The sequence below is a fragment of the Oenanthe melanoleuca genome, chromosome 24, assembly GCF_029582105.1.
Source record: "Oenanthe melanoleuca isolate GR-GAL-2019-014 chromosome 24, OMel1.0, whole genome shotgun sequence".
Lineage (NCBI taxonomy): Eukaryota > Metazoa > Chordata > Aves > Passeriformes > Muscicapidae > Oenanthe > Oenanthe melanoleuca.
This window is the reverse complement of record NC_079357.1, coordinates 4,522,286-4,543,589: the sequence shown is the minus strand read 5'-3', so window position 1 is coordinate 4,543,589 and position 21,304 is coordinate 4,522,286. Positions and strand designations below refer to the sequence as shown.

At 49.1% G+C, this 21,304-nt stretch overlaps 1 protein-coding gene across 2 annotated transcripts in view; it reads right to left on the bottom strand.

Annotated features, from left to right (window-relative positions):
* ARHGAP32 (Rho GTPase activating protein 32) overlaps nt 1-21,304 on the bottom strand; it is a 233,726-nt gene that overhangs the window by 47,294 nt on the left and 165,128 nt on the right. Inside the window, exon 11 of one of the 2 annotated variants that reach the window (XM_056509588.1) lies at nt 17,440-17,521. In XM_056509588.1, coding sequence (XP_056365563.1) covers nt 17,440-17,521 — 82 coding nt within the window. Of the gene's footprint in view, nt 1-489; nt 571-17,439; nt 17,522-21,304 lie in introns of those variants that run through there. The other variant, XM_056509589.1, reaches the window with a different exon arrangement.

The window sequence follows — 21,304 nt, the reverse complement described above, 5'->3', positions numbered from 1 at the left end:
CATCCCCGTGGGGACCAGCTCTGCTCCAGGCAGTGACGGGCAGGACACCCAGCACAGCCCGGCACCCCCGGGCCCAGCCAGGGGCTGTTAAGTACCATCAAATCACGCAATGCTTTGGCTTGGAAGAGACTTTAAACCCATCCAGCGTCACCCCTGCCAGGGCAGGGACACCTTCCCTGTCCCAGGGTGATCCAGCCCCAATGCCCAGCCTGGCCTTGGGCACTGCCAGGGATCCAGGGGCAGCCACAGCATCCCTGGGCACCTGTGCCAGGGCTCCACAGCCTCCCAGGGAACAATTCCTGCCCAATACCCAATGTAATGTACCAAGAGCCTCTTCCCGACGCACCACCACCACCGGAAAGAAGAACCCTCACCCAAAGGCACCCATTCCCCACACAGCATTAATACCTGGCCAGTTACCAAGCAACAAGTGGCGCGGCCGCCCCCGCCCCGCGCCCCGGCCCGGGTGACCCGCCGTGGCCGCCTCACCTGGCCCCGCTCCCGGCCGGTGTCCCGCGGCTGGCCCCGCTCCCAGCCGGGCTGCGCTCGCCTCCGCCGGCCGCTCGCAGCTCTGCGGCGCTGCCAGGCCCCTCCCCGGCTCCTCCTCCGCAGGTGCCTCCTTCCTTCCTTCCTTTCCTCCCTCCCTGCTCCTGCCCCGGCTCCCGCAGCCGCCCCCGCCCGCGGCCGGGCAAAGGGCGCAGGGTGGCCGGGGAGGGACACGGACGCAGGGCAGCACACGGCTGCTACATATCAATGTAAAGAAAATGCAGATACAAACATCTAGAAAGGGGGTGCTGAGAAGATGAATCAGGGGGTGCTGAGAAGATGAATCAGGCTGTGCAATAAGAGGAACGGGCAGTTCCAGCTGAACGTGAGGGGAAACCCCCGGGCAGGGATGGAGCGCTGAACAGATTGTCCGGAGCGGGTGTGGAGTGTCCCTCCCTGTGTCCAGAACCACTGGACACAATCCTGTGCCTGTGCTCTGGGATGGCCCTGCTGGGCCAGGGAGCCAGGACCTGGTGACCCTCTGAGGTCCCTTCCAGCCTGCCCCATCCTGGGAATCTGTGACACTCTGACGCTGCCTTTGCCACAGGTAAGCTCCGCCATGGGGACGGGCCCAGTGCCACCCCTCAGCCTGGCAGCACCGGCAGGAAAACACCCCAGCAAAGCTGCACTCACCTTTATCCACCTTCTCCTTCCTTGCTCCTTCACGCCACAAACAGCACAGAGGACACTGGTGAGGGCCACAGCCCAGTGCCACCAGTGCAGAGCTCAGGGCACATCTGTGTCCCCATCCCCAGCCCTCAGGACACATCTGTGTCCCCATCGCCAGCCCTCAGTCACAGAGCTCAGGACACATCTGTGTCCCCAGCCCTCAGTCACAGAGCTCAGGACACATCTGTGTCCCCATCCCCAGCCCTCAGTCACAGAGCTCAGGACACATCTGTGTCCCCAGCCCTCAGTCACAGAGCTCAGGGCACATCTGTGTCCCCAGCACTCAGTCACAGAGCTCAGGACACATCTGTGCCCCATCCCCAGCCCTCAGGACACATCTGTGTCCCATCCCCAGCCCTCAGTCACAGAGCTCAGGGCACATCTGTGTCCCCAGCCCTCAGTCACAGAGCTCAGGACACATCTGTGTCCCCAGCCCTCAGTCACAGAGCTCAGGGCACATCTGTGTCCCCAGCCCTCAGTCACAGAGCTCAGGGCACATCTGTGCCCCATCCCCAGCCCTCAGTCACAGAGCTCAGGGCACATCTGTGCCCCATCCCCAGCCCTCAGTCACAGAGCTCAGGACACATCTGTGTCCCCAGCCCTCAGTCACAGAGCTCAGGACACATCTGTGTCCCATCCCCAGCCCTCAGTCACAGAGCTCAGGGCACATCTGTGTCCCCATCCCCAGCCCTCAGGACACATCTGTGTCCCATCGCCAGCCCTCAGTCACAGAGCTCAGGGCACATCTGTGCCCCATCCCCATCCCCAGCCCTCAGGGCACATCTGTGCCCATCCCCAGCCCTCAGTCACAGAGCTCAGGGCACATCTGTGCCCCATCCCCAGCCCTCAGTCACTGCTCCCGCTGCAAACCCCCGAGGCTGCAGTGCAGATGTGTCCCAGCGGCTCCAGGGGAAGGGAGGGACACTGGCCAGGCCTGGGGGCTCCGAGGAGGCACATCCCAGCTGCAGGCGGGACGGGGGCTGCGCAGAGCCCTGGGACCCATCCACCGTGTCCCAGTGTCACCCAGGAACAGTGCCCCCTCCCACTGTCTGCACTGAACTGAATCCATATCAGATCACTGAAAACAAACCCAATGAAAACCTCTCCGAGTTCTGCTGTTTGAAAGCAAAGCCAAACGACAGGAGCATTTCCAGTGACCCAGCTCCGGGCAGGCTCCAGCCCAGGGCAGAGCACAGGGACCCTGGGACTGGACCTGACTCCAGCACTGCCATCTCTGCCCAGTCTTGGCCAGCACCTGGAGCAGGAACAAGAGCCAGGAGGGCAGGAAGCCTCAGCCCAGGCTTTTCCCAGTGCCACTGAAGCTGTGACCTTCTGCCTTTACTGAGGTCTGTGGGATGAATTCACTGTTCTGTTTGACCTCGAGCTCCCCCATTAGCACCAGTACATCAATCCCAGTAATTGCTGTCACTCCCTGTAAAATGTGGGCTTGCCAGCTAAAGGTGGGCAACCTCAGGGTCAGAAGGATTAAGGAAGAATTTGCCTCTCCATCTGCACACATCTTGATGAGCAGCAGGGGAAAACTCATTTCTTTGGGTGCTCATTCTTTCTCCTCTGTGCTATTTTCAAAACAGTTTGCTGACTCACATCTCCAGATAATCCTGCTCTCCAGCTGCTCTGTACACTTGCTATTCACTGCTGGGCTTGGCCTGGACAAGGAGCACACCATCACACCAGGGTTTACCTGCACCACCCCTAAATCCATTCCTCTCTGAACAATTACAAGTACAAACCCTTCTCCCTGGTAGCAGCTCACCATTCTGAGAATGTTCTTCCTATCAAACCCACTGATCAAAGCTGGGAAAATCCTCACACAGATGAATACAGCAAAAGCAATGCTATTCCAAATTAACATGCAAAATGCACATACAACTCCAAACAGCATCCAGGACTTCAGAGCAGTAACACCGAGCTGCCCAAAGCTGTCAGGATGTGTTGTAGGCTCCCTATATAAATTTATTTCTTTTCACTCTAGGCCAGGCTTGGCTAGGAAGGCTCCTTCAAGGCTGGTGGTCCCCCCATTCACACACTGTGCTGGTGCCCAGTTTCAAACTCTGGCCAGGAGTTGCGCAATCCTATTTTTACTAATCAGAGCAGGAATGTAACAGCTGCATCCTCAATAACACAGAGCTGCCTCAGCTTCAGGCTTGGGTTTTACCTTTGCAATTACTGCTCTGAGGAGGTAATTGTACTACCTGGTGTACAATGGCACACCTTTCCCCCATCTGCACTTTGTTTCCTCTAAAGGAAAATCTTTAATCCTTGTTAGAAACTGCCTTTCTTTTAAGAATGAAACCTGAGCAACCAAGATGTGACTCTTCTGCATCTGAGACCTTGTGCACCTGCACAGGGGTCTCTGCTCTCCACTGCAGTGAGCACTACTGTGATGTCTTTTGCTGCTTCTGGATATTTGATTGGAAATAAAAAAATAATCATGAGTCTCTTTTTCTGTTCTAATTTCCTTTGTCTGGCAATTGTAAGCATTTTTTTTTAAATTAAGCAAGTGAAAGAGATGCATTCCCCACTCCTGAGGAGTTGGTCTGCTTGCCATGGAGCAGAGGAGGCAGACAATATTTTTTAAGCTCAGCTAAGAAACCCAAGCACTTGAAACAACAGAAAAAAGGGTCCATCCATGTGCCTGTCAAAAACTCAACCCTCAAGTTCACCTATCCTCAAAAAGTTATTTAAGAGAGAAGAACTGGGAAGGAAAAGCAACCCAGAGAATGTTATTAGTGCAGCCTGTAGCTTCTTCCACTTTCTTGTTTTGCAAATGTAACCTTGAAGGAGGCTCAAGCAATCATTAGGAGTTGGACAGTCAGGATTTTCCAATGCTGCTTCTTACTCAGCTGGATTTATCCTGCAGTCAGCTGCTCCCAAAACACACACACACACAAAATAAACAAAAACCCCTTTAAAAATAAGGGGTGTTGCTGAGAAACTATAAATGAAAGCAGAGTAGGGTGTTAAAAAACCAACAGGACTGAACATCATGGCATGGAATGCCTTAAAATGACTGGATCTGATTCAGAGCTGACAGCAACCAGATTTGACATCCAGGTATCTCATGTCACAGAGTATGGAATCATCAAATCCCAGAATGGGCTGGAAGCTAAAGCTCATTCATTCCCACCCCTGCCATGGGCACGGACACCTTCCACTGTCCCTGGGACACTGCCAGGGATCCAGGGGCAGCCACAGTGGCACCATGTGTGACTGAGCTTCTGGTGGGTGAAGCCATGATCTGTGGTGGCTTGCAAGAAAAAGATTCCAACCATTCCATTTATGAAGTCTTTGTGCACAGAGGGGTGGTGGTGTAACCTTTATGAACTTCCCAGGACCAGGTTTTAATGGAAGAGTTGAGCTATGCACTGGCATGACCCTTGAAAAATTCAAAGGCCAGGGAAGAGATCAGAACTTTGTGCCATCATTTATGGTTAAAGCTGCTTGAAGTACTTTGAAGCCACAGTCTGACTCCCACACTAATTTACAGAATTATTCAGGAGAGAAGAAGAGGGAAAGCAGAGCAGAACAAATTCCCTCTTGCCATTATTTCAGAGCTTTTAGCATAACTGCAGAGTTTTGCTAAGCCAACTATTATTACAGTTAAGTCCCATTTTGACAGAGCTTGTGAGAAAGGAAAAAACCATCTTGTTTAAAAATAACAGCCCCCCCAACCTGAGTAAGTGGAGAGCAGGCAGAGTGAGAAAGCAGCACAGAACAAGTGAAAAGGAAAGAGGTCTCATTAAAGCACATTGGTGCCTCCAACACTCTGCACCCAGCCAGGTTTCACTGCTTGGCTTCACACTACTCAGCCTAGTTTGGGGGATGCAGCCTCTCAAACAGAAAAGGTTTCCATAACAAACATTAACACAGCTCTTTCTTTCCTGCACAGAACACAGGTCTATGTAATTATTCATGAACTGATGTGTACAGACTGTGCACAGATCCACACACCACACTTGTTCCTTTTCTTTTCCAGTCAAAATTCCCCAGGAAAGGCCAAGGCTCACCACAAAACTACCTGTCAAAGTGTGAGATGCCTGAAGCTGCTGTTTGTGGGCTCAGCTTCTCTCCAAAGCCTTGGCCACCACACACAAGGAGAAACTGCACTACAGGGAACACAGGAATTAATCTGGCTCTTCCCTCTGCCTGTGTTCCAGGCACTTCCCTGTGCCTGGAGCCGATTTCCAGTGCTGTAATTACACCAGCAGTGCCTCCCCGTGGGGATGCAGGATATGCTGGGATGGAGCAGAGGATGCTCCTCAAGTGGCAGAGCTCTGCTGCTCCCCTTGCTCCCCAGAGCTGCTCAAGGGCTCCTCAGCCAGGAGCCTGGATCCTGGCAGGGGGTTGGGTGGGCAGAGATAGGTTTTTTGTGCCAGCTCTGTGTGGGATCTTCTCCATACTTGCAGGAGACTCAGTGATGCCAGGGAAACCTGAATGCAAACTTGGGGGCTGGGCACAGAGGCTCATTCACTGCCACCCCACCTGTGCCTTGCTGGCATTGTTCAGAGAAGGCAGAAGGTCCCTGAGGCACCCCCAGGCTCAGCCTGCACCCGATGGTCCCATAGCACAGTGCTGGTGTCCACCAGCTGTCCTGGCACCACTGGTTTGCACTCATGGCACTTTCTGAGGGGACACAGCATCCACTCTCTCGGGCTGGGAGGGCTCCAGCAGGGCTTCCATAAATCAGAAAACTCTCTGAGTTCAGCTAAAAAAGAAAAGCCAATATGACTGAAACATCAGGACCAAAGGGTACCTTTCTCTTGCTCCTGGGTCCCTGAGCCTGAGGGTCCCTTTTGTTTTAGTCCAGCTTCTCTCCAAAGGATGCATCTCCTGCCCTGCCCCATCTTCCCCTGTGCCCTCCAGACACAGCACTAAGCTCCAAATCCTCCTTTTCCACTCCAGGCTTTCAAACCCAAGCCTCTTGAAAATGTCAAGCAACTCACTCACAACTTCCTGAGAAGCACGCAGACAGTTTCCATAGCACCCAGGAAATGTCACAGAAACATGGATTTGTTCTCACTGCAAATACTGCATCAACATCACCTAAAACTTCTCAGTGTGGGGTCAGGAACAGCCAAGGGTGCCCCTAAGGCACTGCCAAAGTGCACTCCTGGCTCTCACTGCCATGGTCAGAACATCTGCACCCTTAAAGGATTAAAGGATTACAGAAGAAGAAGAAATACATTGACTCTCTAATGCTCTGCATCCTTAAGAACTTTGTGAAATACAATTCCTGCTTGTCTCTCACACAGGAGATAGCCAAGGCTTGGAGATTTTGTTTAGGTGGACAGGGAAAGTGTTTCAGATTTGCAACTGAAGGCAAAAGGCAAAAGCAACTTAAAAATAAGAACATGTCCCCATAAGACAGAGGGTGGAGAAAGAATATTTGACACTTTCTAACTCTAATACCTGCTCCTTGTAAATCCACTTTTTGTCCCAGTTTGGTGAAGAACTCCCAAAACTGCAATTCCCTGCCATCCATGGTACACTATGCAGAACCCTCAGGTGGATTTCCATGCAGGTCTAGAGGAACATCCAAACTCCACCCCTTGCAAAAGGGAAATGGGACATTGAGAATGGGATAATTCACAGCTTCAGCTGCACAACTGGTCCTGGGAATGCTGTGCTTCCATGGGATGCCAAGAGCATCCTGTTCCCTGTGGGGAAAGGGAGAATGGAGCAGCAGACCCAGCTCCAGAGCCCTGCTGGCTCCTTCTCCCAAAATACTGCTGCAGAAGCAGAGTAGCACACATGGTGCCTCTGCAGCACAGAGGGACTTTCTCCAAATCCAGTCCCACAGAGAGGGCTGCAAGCAACTGCATCCCAGGCAGGACAGATGCTGCTGCTGCTTTTGGGATGCTCCTACATCCCATTCCTGCTTGCCCAGGGAACAGAATTCTTGCCATGCCTGCTCCCAGCACACAGGCTCAGGAAGCTGTTCTCTTCAACTCCTACTTTTCCAGCAGAGTCACAGATTTTATGGGTGCAAATTTCATAGAGGACCAGATGAATCCTGTATTTAGCAGCACTTCCACAGATCAGCCCACAGCTCTCATCCCTTTCTGCCAAAAAAAATGGGAAGGAACAAAAGACGAATTGCTTAAAACAAGGGAGGAATAGCAAAGAGAAAGACTCCAAGGAAATTAAAAACTCAGGAAAATGCTGCTGCAGTTCTGATCTGCAGATTTAAAGACTTAAAAATACTAAACAGTCTCATAGTCCTGGGCAGTCCCTGCAATAAATGCCCTTCTCCTAAAACCAGCTACTGCAGCAGTTCAGGGTAAATAAGCACTTTCCAGAGCTCACTGCACTGAAATCCAGCAAAACAACACAATTACTGAAGGTGAAGTTTGGCATTCCTAATGTATCCAAGATCCACACTACCAGCAAATACTATTTTTTTTAAAGCAAGCTTTCAGCACTTCTGATGGGAGTGAAATAAAGCCCTAAAGCCTAGTTTAAGAATAAATCCTCCTTTGATGACTGTTAAAGGTACAATAAGAATCCAGATAAGGACTGTAGCAGGAGCAGAGCTTTACACCTAAACTACAGGATTTGCAATCAGTTCAAATACAATTAGAAGAGATGCCTGGCACTACCAAGCAGTTCAGTCACCAAATTGCACCAGCACTGGCTCCTTCACAAACTGAAGTGTTCAACCAGTGCTGTTGGCATCAGAAAAAGGTTCTTCCCCTGCCCAGAATGGTCACAGCCCCAGAGCTGCCAGAGCTCCAGGACAATGCTCTCAGGCACAAGGTGGGATTTTGGGGTGTCTGTGCAGGGCCAGGAGTGGAACTGGGTGATCTTTGTGGGTCCAGCTCAGGGGATTCCATGATTCTGTGGTTTGTGGGTAGCAGGATTGTGACTGGCTGCATTGCTTTGATATCAAATATCCAATAATAACCTGTTCATTGAACCCAAAGAACAGCTTGGGATGACCTCTAGGGAGGTGCAGCTCAACCCCCATCCCAAGGGACTGGGTGAAACAGAGGGACAGCTGACTGAAGCCTGTGCAAGAACTCCACCATTTGCCTGGGTGCCAAGCCATGCCTAGAAATAAAGCTCCCCCACATTGCTGCTCTGCCCCTCCTCAAATCCCACCTACAGGCTCCTTCCAAGCACTTATGAGATCCAGGGAAACAGAAGTCCCAGTATGAACACAACAAGCAAATAAACTGAAATGTCTGTTGTCAAATACCTCTCAGTAACTGAGGATCAAATGCTTAATTATATAAAATGTACCAGGGACACATCTCAGCTCCTCAGTTCCACTGGAACACTTTAATTTTACCTAGTGCCAGTTCTGACAAGCAACAGCCATGTTGTCATGGCAATGACAACACAATACAGCTGTTTTCTGCTCTCCCAGTGCACTGGGCACACAGGAGGGTCATTTCCATTGCCACAAAACTATGTATTTAACCACATTTCTTCACTCCCTTATTCAAGCAAGCTCTTCCCTCCAGAGTGTGGTCACAGACACGGTTTGGCAAACTCTTTGCACAGTGAGGCACAAATTGAAAGCCTGGGAAAAGAAGAATGCTTTATATTTAGAAAGGCAGCAGCTGGGGGGAAAGAAGCTGATTTCTGCTACAGAGATTAACACCCACATGGCTGCTGATACTGCAAAGTGTGCACAAGGCAAGGCCCAGGTGTGATAAGCATCACCTTAAGATCTGGATTCACTCACTGGGTCAGAAAATCTGCCCCTAAGAAGATGGGCTCTCAGAACCAGGCACTGGCTTTTCTAGCCAACAGGTTTAAATACAAAAAGAAATTAATAATTCTCTATTTCACTATTTATTACACAGCATCTAGTCACTGTAAATAAACAAATTACTGCCAGCAAGCCTAGGGGTTAGTGAGTGGTTATTGCTACCACAAACAGGGTTAGGCATGGTTAGAACAGAGTGATGGCACAGAACAGGCTCTACCTGAGCTCAGCAGGGACTGGTTCAGAGCCTCGGAAACAAATGCAGAGCCTGGCTTTACATTATCCATCTCCAAATCTGATAATCAGGGTCCAGGGAGGGGCACAGGGACAGACAGAAGGCAAGAGAGAGGACAAAGTTAAAAATCTCTGGGAGGGACTGCAGGAGACCAGCAATTCAATGTGGAGAGACAGCAATTAGAGACAGAGCTGGAGAAATCCAGAGTTCAGGGCTGGGCATGCAGAGCTGGGGCTTCTCTGGCTGCTCTAGGCCTGAACTGTTCTTGCCCATCAATGTCTGTGTGCAAACAGGAGCAGGAGGGGGTGATCCACTGAGCTCACAGTGTGAACAGCCAAAAGCAGTGAGGTGAGCTGGACTAAGCTGAGTGGACACCACATCCCTGGGACTTGGAGCTGCTGGGGATGAAGTGCTGCTGCCTGAGCAGCTGGGCTGGGAGCTGGCTCAGGAGTGAGCACAGGGTGTGCAGGCAGCTCCCACTTCCAGTCCTGCCCATGGCAGCACCTGCCACCAGGGCATCTTTAGGCTCCCTTCCCACCCAGACCAGTCTGGGATTCTGGGATGCTGTGCATAGACCACCCCAAGCAAGAGTTTTCACTGTCACAAGAGTATTAAAAATGATATAAAATAGATGTCAGCTTATGCTGGCAAATGCTGGAGGAGTAATCAGTGACTTTTAACACAGCACAGTCCTGCAGGAACAGCCTTTGCTGTGCCTGGGACACCAAAGATTTTGGGCTTGTGGTCAGGGGCACTTTGTCCCAGCTACAAAACCTCTTCCAGCCCCTGCCTCCCTGTCCAGAGCTCAGCTCGTTTATCTGAGCCCAAAAAAAAACCTCAGTACCCAAAAGAGCCCAGAAATGAACTTCCCCCTCCCACCAGCAAAACCTGAGCAAGACCTCAAATCTTCATACTTAAAAAACCCCAATATTTCTAAATCCCTGGCAGTGGAAGACGTGCAGCCATGATCTGTGGGACACAGGAACAATCCAAACCAGCCCAGAGCCCAGGATGCTCAGCCAGGGCAGGATGTGGCTCCCAGCTCTCCAGCTCAGAGCAGCCACAGCCAAGTTTGTCATCTCTGTGGCAATTCTGGGACACACAATGGACAGGGCTGTCACAAGGAATTAATTTCACAGGAAAAACAAGCAGAACCACTGGTAAGCCTCATAGCTTTGAGTAGAAATATTAGAGCTGCTGTGTTGTCAGAATCTTCCTTCTCACAGCTGAGAAAGGAGGGGGCTCAACACTGACCACTTGCATTAAATAACCACAAATGAGGCCATTCCTTGTTTTTCTGTTTAAAAACATCATTTAAAAGCCTGCCTGAAAAAACAGACAGGCTAAAGCCTCCCTGTGTTGTCTGAATTTAACTGCTGCTGCTCTTTGGCAGGAATTGCTCTCTGAAGGGCTCAAGGATCCAAAGAACTTGACTATACAAATGGAAAAACATTAAGAAAAAATCTTTTCTCCCTATTTGTGTGCCCAAAGGGAGCTCCCTGATCTTACAAGATTCACTATTCTGATCTGCCCCAAATGTTCTGTCAGATTATTTATCAGTGGACATGGCCAGTCACAGCAATATTCTGCCCTTACTCTTGAAACCTCTATCCCAGTTCCAGCATTCCCTGGCTCCTGTGGGGTTGGGTTTGTGCAGTGGAAGGGCCCCACCTCACTCTCCATGATATCCCAAATACAAATACACATGATGTATCCCTCTGCTCCCCCTCTGGACTCTCCTTTGCCTGGAGGGCTCTGAAACCAAATCTTCACACCAGGAACAGGTTTTTGTGTCCTGGAATGGGAAGCACTGCCTGTTCCCCACTCCACAGGGACACCAGTGGGTGTGTGGGTAAAGGACAGATCTGTGTCTATTTACATCAATATTAAATACTTTATCTCTTTGCAATATTTGCAGTTTTCAGACTGACTTAGAGAATCCAAACAACCTCCCAGGGGGAGCTGATTTCTGCAAGTGAGGCATTTACTGTAAAAATGATAAATCAACACCACCAATCCCAGGTTTTACTGGCACCAGGTTATTGCTGTGAGGTTTAGACCAGCACTAGCAGGATCTAAAAAAAGACCATGGCAAGGTGAAGCAGGACTCTGAATAAACAAGCCACATATTAGTTCACTTTGGGCATTGTTAGATGTTAGCTGCAAACACCATTCCCTCATTTAAAAAAAAAAACAAACACCAAAAGGAATTTTGGCTTCTGAAGGTTGTCATGTTCTAACAAACTTCAAGAACTATATTTAATTCCTCCCCATCACCCATTTTTATCTCCTCTTCTTTGACACTGACATTTATACTTGGTCATCTGGCAGTTAATTTCTTTCTTTTTCATCTTTTCAATCTTTTTATGGATTCAAAATTATTCTATCAACCCCAGAAAAGAGCTAAAACCAGCTTTGTTCTTTCCCTCCTGTATTATTTTATGCCCAAATACCTTTTAAAAAAGCACCTTAGAACAAAGGTTTGTTTTGGTTTCCCCTCAATATCCTTCAGGGCATCAGTGCTACTGACCTGCATGTACAGGAGAAGAAGGCAAGAAAAAGGAAACAGAGAAACAGGGCAAGAAGAAAAGAAGGACAAAGGAATGAAAGGAGACATACAAGGGGGGAAGTAGCTCCAGGACGCTGGACGGGCTCCGTGGGCAGGGGACACTGGGAAGGGAGAAATAAATAAAAAGGAAAAAAGCAAAACAGAAACAAAAAGCAGCTGGTTAAAATATGAAAATGGGCTCATTTCACACAAAGCTGAGCTGGGCTATGAATAGAACAATACAACACACCCAATCCTTCAGGTTATTTGGTGCTTAACACTTGGGAAATTCAGCAGGATCCAGGAATTCCCACCCTGTGTCCCAGCTCAAACCCCCCCAACACTTTGCATGTTTGACCTTTCAGCACAAGGCACATCCCAAACAGCACAGGGTTTGTTCTACACTGAATTTTCTTATATATTGAACTTCATTTCCAGTGCTACTGAAGCAGAAGTTCTCTCAGTGCACAGAGCAGAGCCCTTGTCTCAGGGCTGTGTTTTGCTGCTGTGAACTTCTGGAAAATCAAACTGCAGAGGAGGGAGGCCAGCTGAGCCTCAGCCCCAGCCTGTGCCCTGCTCTGGGACAGTGTGATGTGCACTGGGACAGGGTCTGCAGGTGAATGTGGCAGTGCTGGGACTGTTCCAGCCAAGGATTCCATTCTGGCATGGAGCTGCTGCTGCTGGCTGAGTCCTGCTGGCTCAGCCTGCAGATCCCTGCAGGGACAGGGATGTCCTGGACTGGGCTCAGCCTCCACTGCTGCCTTTCCTGCTGAGCCCCAGCATCAGATTCCCTGCAGGGTTTTGTTCCTGGGGCTGCCAGGGCTGGAGCAGCTCCTGTCTCATCAGCAGCTCCAGCCCTGCTGCTCACCCCTCTGCTTCCTCCCCTGCAAATGAAGGAAATGCCCTGGAAATGCCTTGGCTCAGCCCCTTTCCACCCAATTCAGCCTTAATGGGACACTGGCATGAGCACCAAACAGCTGCTTTGTTCACTCCAGATTAACAAGACTGGTACTAATTATGTACACTTTCACTTCCCCTGTTTTCTTTATAAAAGCACTAATTAACACATGATGCTCTTATCAGTGTCAAATGGCTGCTCAGCCTGGGCAGCTGCACGTTTTAAGCTCTATTTGCACTTTCTTCTTTCTGATTTTTACTAAAATAAAAAATTGACCACAATTTTTTTTTTTTTTTATCCAGGGATTAGAATTAGAGCTTGTTTCAAACCAGGCATGGCCTTTTTGTGATTACAGCAGGTCAGTGAATGTGTCTCAGTTTGCATTTTTGCAGTAAAAATTAATTTCTCCAGCACTGACCAGAGCCTGCAGAAGGTCAGGCCAGAGCCTGTGGCCTGATCCAGAGCTAAATTTTCAATCCTCCTGAAATTCAGTGGATTATCTGTATCAGGTGTGCTGACACAGATCAATCTGTTACTGATGTTTTAAAAAGAAAATTAGTCATTGACAACAGCTTGTAATACTGAGAGGGGACCTTTTAATTCTATGTCTCATCAGAGCACCTTCACCTCCCAAAATAAATGATGAGCCAGGAATCTGGAAACTCCTCCATGCAGCTGGGTGAGCTGTTGGGTTATACATTCTCTGTGAGAATGACCCCTGAGACTTTCAAAATGCTTCTTTTGGGGGCAGGGAAAAAAGTGAACCATTACCTTCTAAGCCCCCATTTCTTCTCTTCAGCTCTGTCCCCCTGCAAACAATTCTGTGTTTCCCCACTGAAAGCAGCTGCTCCCCAGCAGAGACTCAAACCTTCCCCAGAACGGCCCTGCCAAGGCAGAGCTGGGTACAGGAAGATGCTGCTTGTTAGGAAAAGACAAAAACAAACTGCAGGCATGAGTTAGGTGTGAGATGGGGGTTAAGGTACTGCTAAGCTACAAACATCCAGAATTCTGAGGGAGAAAGGGAGTGACAGAGAGAGCTGAGACTGCCTGTGACTGAGGGGTGGGGACAGCATGAGCACACATGGACACAGACTGTTCCCAGAAAGGGAGATGGACAGAGGGGGATGAGAGGAGTCAGCACAGCCACAAAGTTCAGGCAATTCACAAATGTTCACTTAGAAGGAAAATTCAGAGCAGCTATTCACACTTTTCCTTCTGAGCAGCACTGAATGTTGAAAAGGTTCACTTCTCTCTGAATATCTGAAATTCAAATGCAGCCTTTATCCTGGATCTCTAAAACTCTTCGTGAATATAGATTCCATCTATTTGGGCACTGAAATTCAGCTAAATTGATAATATTAACTATGAAATAGCAGATATCAATCCAATAAAATATTTTAGTCTAAAAATTATAGAGTATTGTATCCCACTAAGAATACTGGGAGAATTTAGAGAAAAGGAAAATGCTCAAGAAATGTGGGATTTGATGAGCCCACAGAACCTTCCTAGATCCTCACAGGGCTTTTTACATAAATAGAAACAGGCAGGAAAGCATTTGCATCCCAGCCGGAAAACAAAAAAGCATTTTCTTAAAGGACTGAACATGAAAAAAATAGGGCACAGGTTTAGTTCAACACAGGATGGAAAATACCTCTTGCCAGGTACCTTTGCTCTCCTGACTCCAAACTTTATTGTCAAATATATTGGAGAGGTGACTTGGAGCAAAACTGGTATTTTTTCATCTGACTCTGACTGTTCAGAAGTGAATAGAAAGGGCAGTTTTTCTGTATGGCCCATTTTCCATCCCTTATCCCAGGCCTGGCTCCATCACTTCTGTACAAAGCATGTCCTGCCACAGCCCATATATAATATTGAAAATACTGTTTCCAAAAGCAGAGCCTGCCCTCAATCCCAGCCCTCCTCTGCCCTGCCCTGCATTAGAGACCACTGCAGTATTTTATGGCTTCATTAAAATGCTGTCCCCATCCCTTGTGCACACCAAACCCTCTCATTATAAATAATAATAGAAACCCAGGGCAGGAAGTTCCCTGCTTTCCATCTGCTTTCCATTAGGTTCCTCAGCCCAGCCAGACCCAGGACAGTTAAGCAGCACGAGGAGTTCTGTGTTTGGAAATTCCTCCATGGCAAAGAGCTTTACTCTGCACATACACAATGTCCTGGGTGCTCCACACAGCATATCTTGATTAAAGAAATCAAAGTTGGCCTGCTGATAAGTGCAGCTCATCAAGGCCAAATCTAAAACTTCCCATTAATTCAAGATGAAATACCCTGCTGATGTCAAATGAGGACAGCAGCTCCAAGTGAGACAGGAAAGTCTGTTCCCTGGGGACAGCCAAACTGATGTTTTAAACACAGGTGCACAGAGAACAGTAATTAATGTGGGGATTGAAGTGCATGTGTGTATAAGTGTGGACTGGAAAAGACCAAATGCAGGAATATGGGAGAGGAAAGTGCAGTTTGCCAGCAATGCCATCCCCTGGCTCTGCAGGGTGCTCCTGGGGACATCCAGATTCACACTGGCAGCACCTCAGTCCTGCCCTGTGCACTCCCCTTGGCACACCTGGAACTGGAACTCCTTCCTGCCTTGCTCCTCTCAGCCTCCTCACACAGCACTTCATCCAGCCAGAGAGCTCCTGGAGTCTGCAGCAGCACATCCAGCATTCCCCAGCTACAGGAACCTCCTCCCTCCTCACAACTCTCCCAGCAGCACCAAGGAGGGAACTCGAGACTCCTGCCAACACCACACACGTGCTGTCACCTCCCCAGGTGCACAAAGAATGCACCCCAGGAGTGTGTGGCATCAGGAATTCTGTCTGCAGAGGGGGGCAGGGTGACAGAATCAGCTGCACCATTCCTACACCTCAAAGCTCATTAGAGCTCTCCTAGAGCAGCCTTTTAATGTACCCACAGAACCACCAGGGAAGGTCAGGGGAACCCTTGTGGTGCCAGCTTTACACCAAACACTTCCCAGGGCTGACAGGGGAAATCCAACCCCAGCACGTGGTGAAGCCAAACACAATCTGTTCATCCATTTTGCTCCATGATCTCCCTCCAAGGCAGAGACACTGCTCCCAGCAGGCTGTAACCAGAAGTATGGATTCTATCACCAGCTTTAAACCAGCTGGGCAATCATCTTTATCTTCCCACAGCCCATCCTCCCTCCAGGAGATATCTCCTGTTAATGGCCAGTGAGTCCCAGGGCATGACTGATAAAATTCCATCATCCCACTGGGAGATGCTCCAGCCAGGGGAGCAGCCAAGCCTTTCCTACCCAGATAAAAACTGACATTTGGGACACCAAGGAACCTTCTTTCCACTGGATTCCAGAGGAAAACCAGACCTTTCCACATCATCCCTGGAGCTTCAGAGGAAACTGCACCTTCTCCAGGAGCACTGCTCCAGCTGAACCACATCTGCCCCTGCAGGAGGATGCAGCCACCATTGAATGGGACTGTGCCAACACCCTGACTGACTGACGGGTGTCAGCTTGGATTCTGACTCTGGCAGGGTTGGGATTGTTCTGTGTAATACTGCATTTCTATTTTAATTTTCCTAGTGAAGAACTGTTATTCCTATTCCCATATCTTTGCCCAAGGGCTCCTTAATTTCAAAATTATAATAATTTGGAGGGAGGGGGTTTACACTGTCCATTTCAATAAAGGCTTCTGCCTTTCTTAGCAAACACCTGTCTTTCAAAGCAAGACACACTCCAAACTGCCTGAGTCATGCTGAACAATGAACACTGCTTGTGTTTAGGGTGAAAATTGCCTTTCCTATTTTAGCTGACAGAGCAGTGACTGGGCTCAGGCAGGCCCTGGATCCAGGAATGCCTCGGATTCCAAATGCATGTTCCCAAAGCACACAGATCACTGCAAAGCATTCACAGCTTGGGCTATCCATGACTTTCCATCAAACTCCAGAGCTCTGAGCTGATAAAATGCTGTTATTTCCCTTGGCAAAAGTCAAGCTTTTGAATTACATCTATTTGTTAAGTCAGCAATCTGCCAAGATAAGGAACATCATTAAAATACAGAAGAGGGATGAGAAGCATACCAGTTCAGCACCAACTCCACTTCCCAGCTGCTTAGCATTTTAACAAAGAATAGCACATTCAAACTTCTCAAAACTAAAGGTATTTTACAGAGCTCTCAGTTATGCCAGCACACCTAATGCCAATCTTGGAACACACTGAAAGGAGGGAAGGTTGACAGTAGAGTCAGATCCAAAATCCCATTCTCTGTTTATTTCTCCTTTCTTCAGCAGAGCTGTGGATTGATTTGCCTGCTTCTCCTACAATACAGAACTCTCCAGAAGGCAGGAGGAAGCAGGAGGAGCCATGCACCCAGAGCACAAGCAACCAGCATTCCAGTTCTGTTCCATCCAACTTCCTCCATTTATCCTCAGGCAGGAAGAACCTTCCAGTACCAAGGTGATCAGTTCTCATCTATGTTCGGTGAAAAAAATCCTGATGTGCAACACTCCCTTGATCACCCAGAACTGGGACCATGGTTTCTCTCATTACAGACTGCTCCAAGTATCTTGGAATTCTGACCTCTGAGTCAGGCAGGAGGTGGACACTGATCCAGGCCTGTGCAGCAGGTGAGAGACACTCAACAGAGGGAACTCCCCAGAGAGGGGCAGCGTGTGGGTGACTGACACAGAGAGGGGCATGAGGATGTGCAGGGGATGATCAACACTCAGGACACGTGTGGAGGAGGTATTAAACATGGAACACACAAAAGAACTCCAGTCCAGTTCCCTGCAGCCAGAGAAGCTGCTTTACACACCTGGCTTTGGCACCGAGTTGGTCACAGACTGAGGGACTTTGTCGTTGATGAGCTCCACACATTCACTGGGAAAGAACCCAACCTGGAGGAAAACAGAGAGGAAATGAGTGTTGTGATCTGGGTGTTCAACCACCATCTCCCCTCAACTCCCCCTGCCTGCTGCTCCCTGAATTATCCAGCATCAAATGACCACAGCCACGGACAAAGCAGGTTCTGCTCTGCTGCCAGCCCTGGGAGAACAGTCTGAGAGCCTCAGGCACTGCAAGCTCCTGGAGTGGTTCACTCCAAGGGTTAATCTGCAGTGTCCCTGCACTGGCCTTTGACTCAGCAGCTCTCCCTGCAGCCTCTCAAAGGCAGAAAGGCTGCAGAGTCCCTAAAGCAGCACAAGAGGCAAAGGCTGTGGGGAGGATCCAAAGGCTTCCTTGGAGCAGGATGTGCCTGCACACATCCCCACGGCACTCGGGAGGGGCTGCTGTCCTGGGGAGGAGTGAGATCATTTCCCTTTCCCTGCTGGAAGATTCAGGCTAAGCTGTGACCAGAGAAGAACTTCCTTGCACCCCACCTCTCTTACTTCCCAGCATCTTTCTTACTCTCATCCCAGTGAAAGCCAGACCAGAGCAGACCTTTGGTCACTTCAATCCATGGTCCATCTTTCCCCACATTTTCTCTGTGTTTCTCACCCAGCACAGCTCCTGCACTGTGAGATGATGTAACTCAGGCACCACCACCTCCCCTGACTTCTCATCTGAGGAGTTAACTTACTGCTAGAAATTAATTCTATTTTCAGACTTACTTATTCTAACTTTTCTTGCAAGATGCCCAGGAGATCCTTGTTGGGGTTATAACCCACAACTTGTGCTTCATTCCCACCCACTTAAAAATGCTACTTCCCCTCCCATGGGAAGTTTTCCATGATTTTGTATAAATAAATGAGTTTGGTCCAAGAGTTAATCTCAACAGATGTAGCAAAGCACTATTAGAGCTTGAGCCAGGATTAAAGGATTTGGCAATGTAGGAAAATGAATAGCCAGGGTAGTATATATTTAGATAAATGCAAGGTCATCTAAAGGTTAAATATATCACTCCAGACCTTCAGCAGAGGAGGAAGGTAGAGGTACATGAGAACTGCTCTGCAGCACCTACTGCAGCTTGATCTTTGCACTTCTGTGCCAGTGGCTGCTAAAGCTGCAGGACACCAGAGGCTTTAGGGGAGAAGTCAGAGTAACAATGATCATTTCAGTTTATGGGGAGGGAACTCAAACAGATTAGGAAGTACCAGCAATGCCAATGGTGAATCAAACATTGTTGGAGACATTTGGATTGGGGTTTTTTTTGGCTTGATATAATCTCAAGTATGGATTCAATTGAAGTAAAAAAGTTTTCTCTTTTAAATCTGATGACAATCTAGCAAAACCTGACAGGGAAACTGCAACTTTTTATGGCCTGTTTGGCCTTTCTGAGCAGAACTTTCACTGTTTGCCAAGTGACTACAGAGAGAGCAGGACCCCCTCACCTGACTGCCAAAGGAGCCCCTGCTGAAATGCTCTTTGAGCAGGAGGAACATGACAGGAGGAACAGGACTGTTTGATTAAAAACTAGCTTGATTTCTTTTACTCCCAAAGAACTGTCTGTGTGGGATGGTCCTTGCTGATTATCCATGCCTGACTGAGGTGCCAGCAGCACTTTGGGAAACCAGGGAGCTGGAGAGGGGCTGGGGACAAGGGATGGAGGGACAGGACACAGGGAATGGCTCCCACTGCCAGAGGGATGGATGGATGGATACTGGGCAGGAATTGTTCCCTGTCAGGGTGGGCAGGGCTGGCACAGGGTGACAGAGCAGCTGTGGTGCCCCTGGATCAGTGCCCAAGGCCAGGCTGGGCATTGGAGCAGCTGGGACAGGGGAAGGTGTCCCTGCCATGGCAGGAGTGGGTCTGGATGGTCCCTAAGGCTCCTCCCTACCCAACCCATCCTGGGGTTCTGTGCAACTGGGACCTGCAGTCTCAAAAGCAGCTGCAGTCACAGCCTGATTAAAACCAGCCCAGGCCCCCTGGCTGCACAAACTGCTTTTGTTGCCTCTCCAGCAGTGCAGGCTGTGGGGCAGCTCTGCACCTCAGGAAACCATTCCCAAAAATCAGCATAATTCAGGACAACCAAAGGCAGTTGTGCACCAAACAAGGGCCTGTCCCCAATGACTCAGCTCCCTGACACAGAGCTGCTGATTGAAAAGACAAAGCATGAAGCAAAAGCAGAGCAGAACAAAGAGAGCTGAAGGCTGTTCATGTGGAGGTGGCTGTAATTTAGGTACCAATCTTACAGAGAAAGCACTGACTCACACTGAGGGCATTGGAAGAGAAAAAATCCTTTTACTTGAAGCAGAGCAAATGCTAAGAAGCCTCATGGGCTGTTCTGCTCACACAGGATTAGGTGTGTTGCAATGCAGGGCTGAGCTCAGGTATGCAGAGAGCACAGAGTGCCAGGGCAGTGTGGTGGATCCAAACCCAGAGAGTCATCCCTGAAGGACAGCTCTGGCTTCCTCCTGAATAAAGCTGCAGCTGCTTGCAGCCTGCCAGACCTGGTTCTTGGCTCACACCTGCCTCCAGCTCCTCACCACAGCCTCCCACTACCCCAAGGGATGCAGGACAGGCAGGAGTGAAGGCACTTCTGCCTGGGCACACTCAGCTCACAGCTGCTGCAAAGCACAAAAACAGGGGAGTTCCTTCAAGTCAACAAGTAATTTTTTCCCTTTTCAGTGAAACAAGACATTTTTTCCCCTGTTCTTGCTCTCCTCCTATCAAGACAAGATTTATAATGGAAGCTATGGTTGCTTGATAAAACCCTGCTCCTTCCCTAACATGAAGCAAAAACCCAAGAAATAACAGGACAAGCTGTCCAAACATTTGGTGGCAGGACCTCCTCCTTTTATCTGCTCTCACAATCACAACTATCTGGCAAGAGGGGCTCTGTTGATTTATTTTATTAATTCAAATGACTGGATCAACAGATTGCTATCACTGCAATGTTCCTAAACAGGAACAGAGCTGTTTGCCTCCAACAAATGGTTTAGAGGCTGCTCAGCTTCATCTGTCCCTACAGCTCTTGCTGTAATAACCTCCTTTACCTACACACTCCCTTTGGGCATCCCTCAAGCAAACACTTCTGTCTGTAACTCCTCTCCAGGTCTGCTATAGCAACACCAGAGATGAATTCCCTTTCTCTGAATTCTCATCTCCTCCTGTCACCAAAAGCCTTTGTTCCATCAGGAGATGTACACTTTCTGTACATTTAGAGCCTTAAACACACAGGTTAGGACAAAGCTGCATCTCCATGGTGTGTGTGGCTGTCACTGATCACTGAGACCACTCCTGCTTGGCATTAGGGACACACAGGATCATTCCATCCCCAGTTCTCTGCTCAGCCAGAATATGGTGCTGTATTTCTGCAGCTGCTCATATTTGTTGTGTCAGGCCTGACCATGCAGGGACACAGAAAACTCTCTTTCCAGGCAGTTTGCTCATCACCCTGTTTTTATGCTGGGAAAGCACAACAGGATCACTGTGATCTGAGAGGCACAAAGCTGTGACAAACTGCAGAAGGGCTGCCTTGCTTCTTCAGTCAGCAGTGCTGCTGTCCTGCTGCCAGTGCCAGGCACTGATGGCCACACTGAATCAAGGGATCTACATCCCAAACAGGGATTCACACCCTGTGCAAGGTGTCCACACTCAGGCACACACACAGAGTAGCTTTGTTTGGCTTCACTTCACAGGAAGTTCATCCTGGCACAGGCTGATCATTCCAAGCTGTATTACAGCATTTAATTGATTGAGGGTTGGAACTGATGTCTGAGGTCCCTTGGGATTCTATGGCA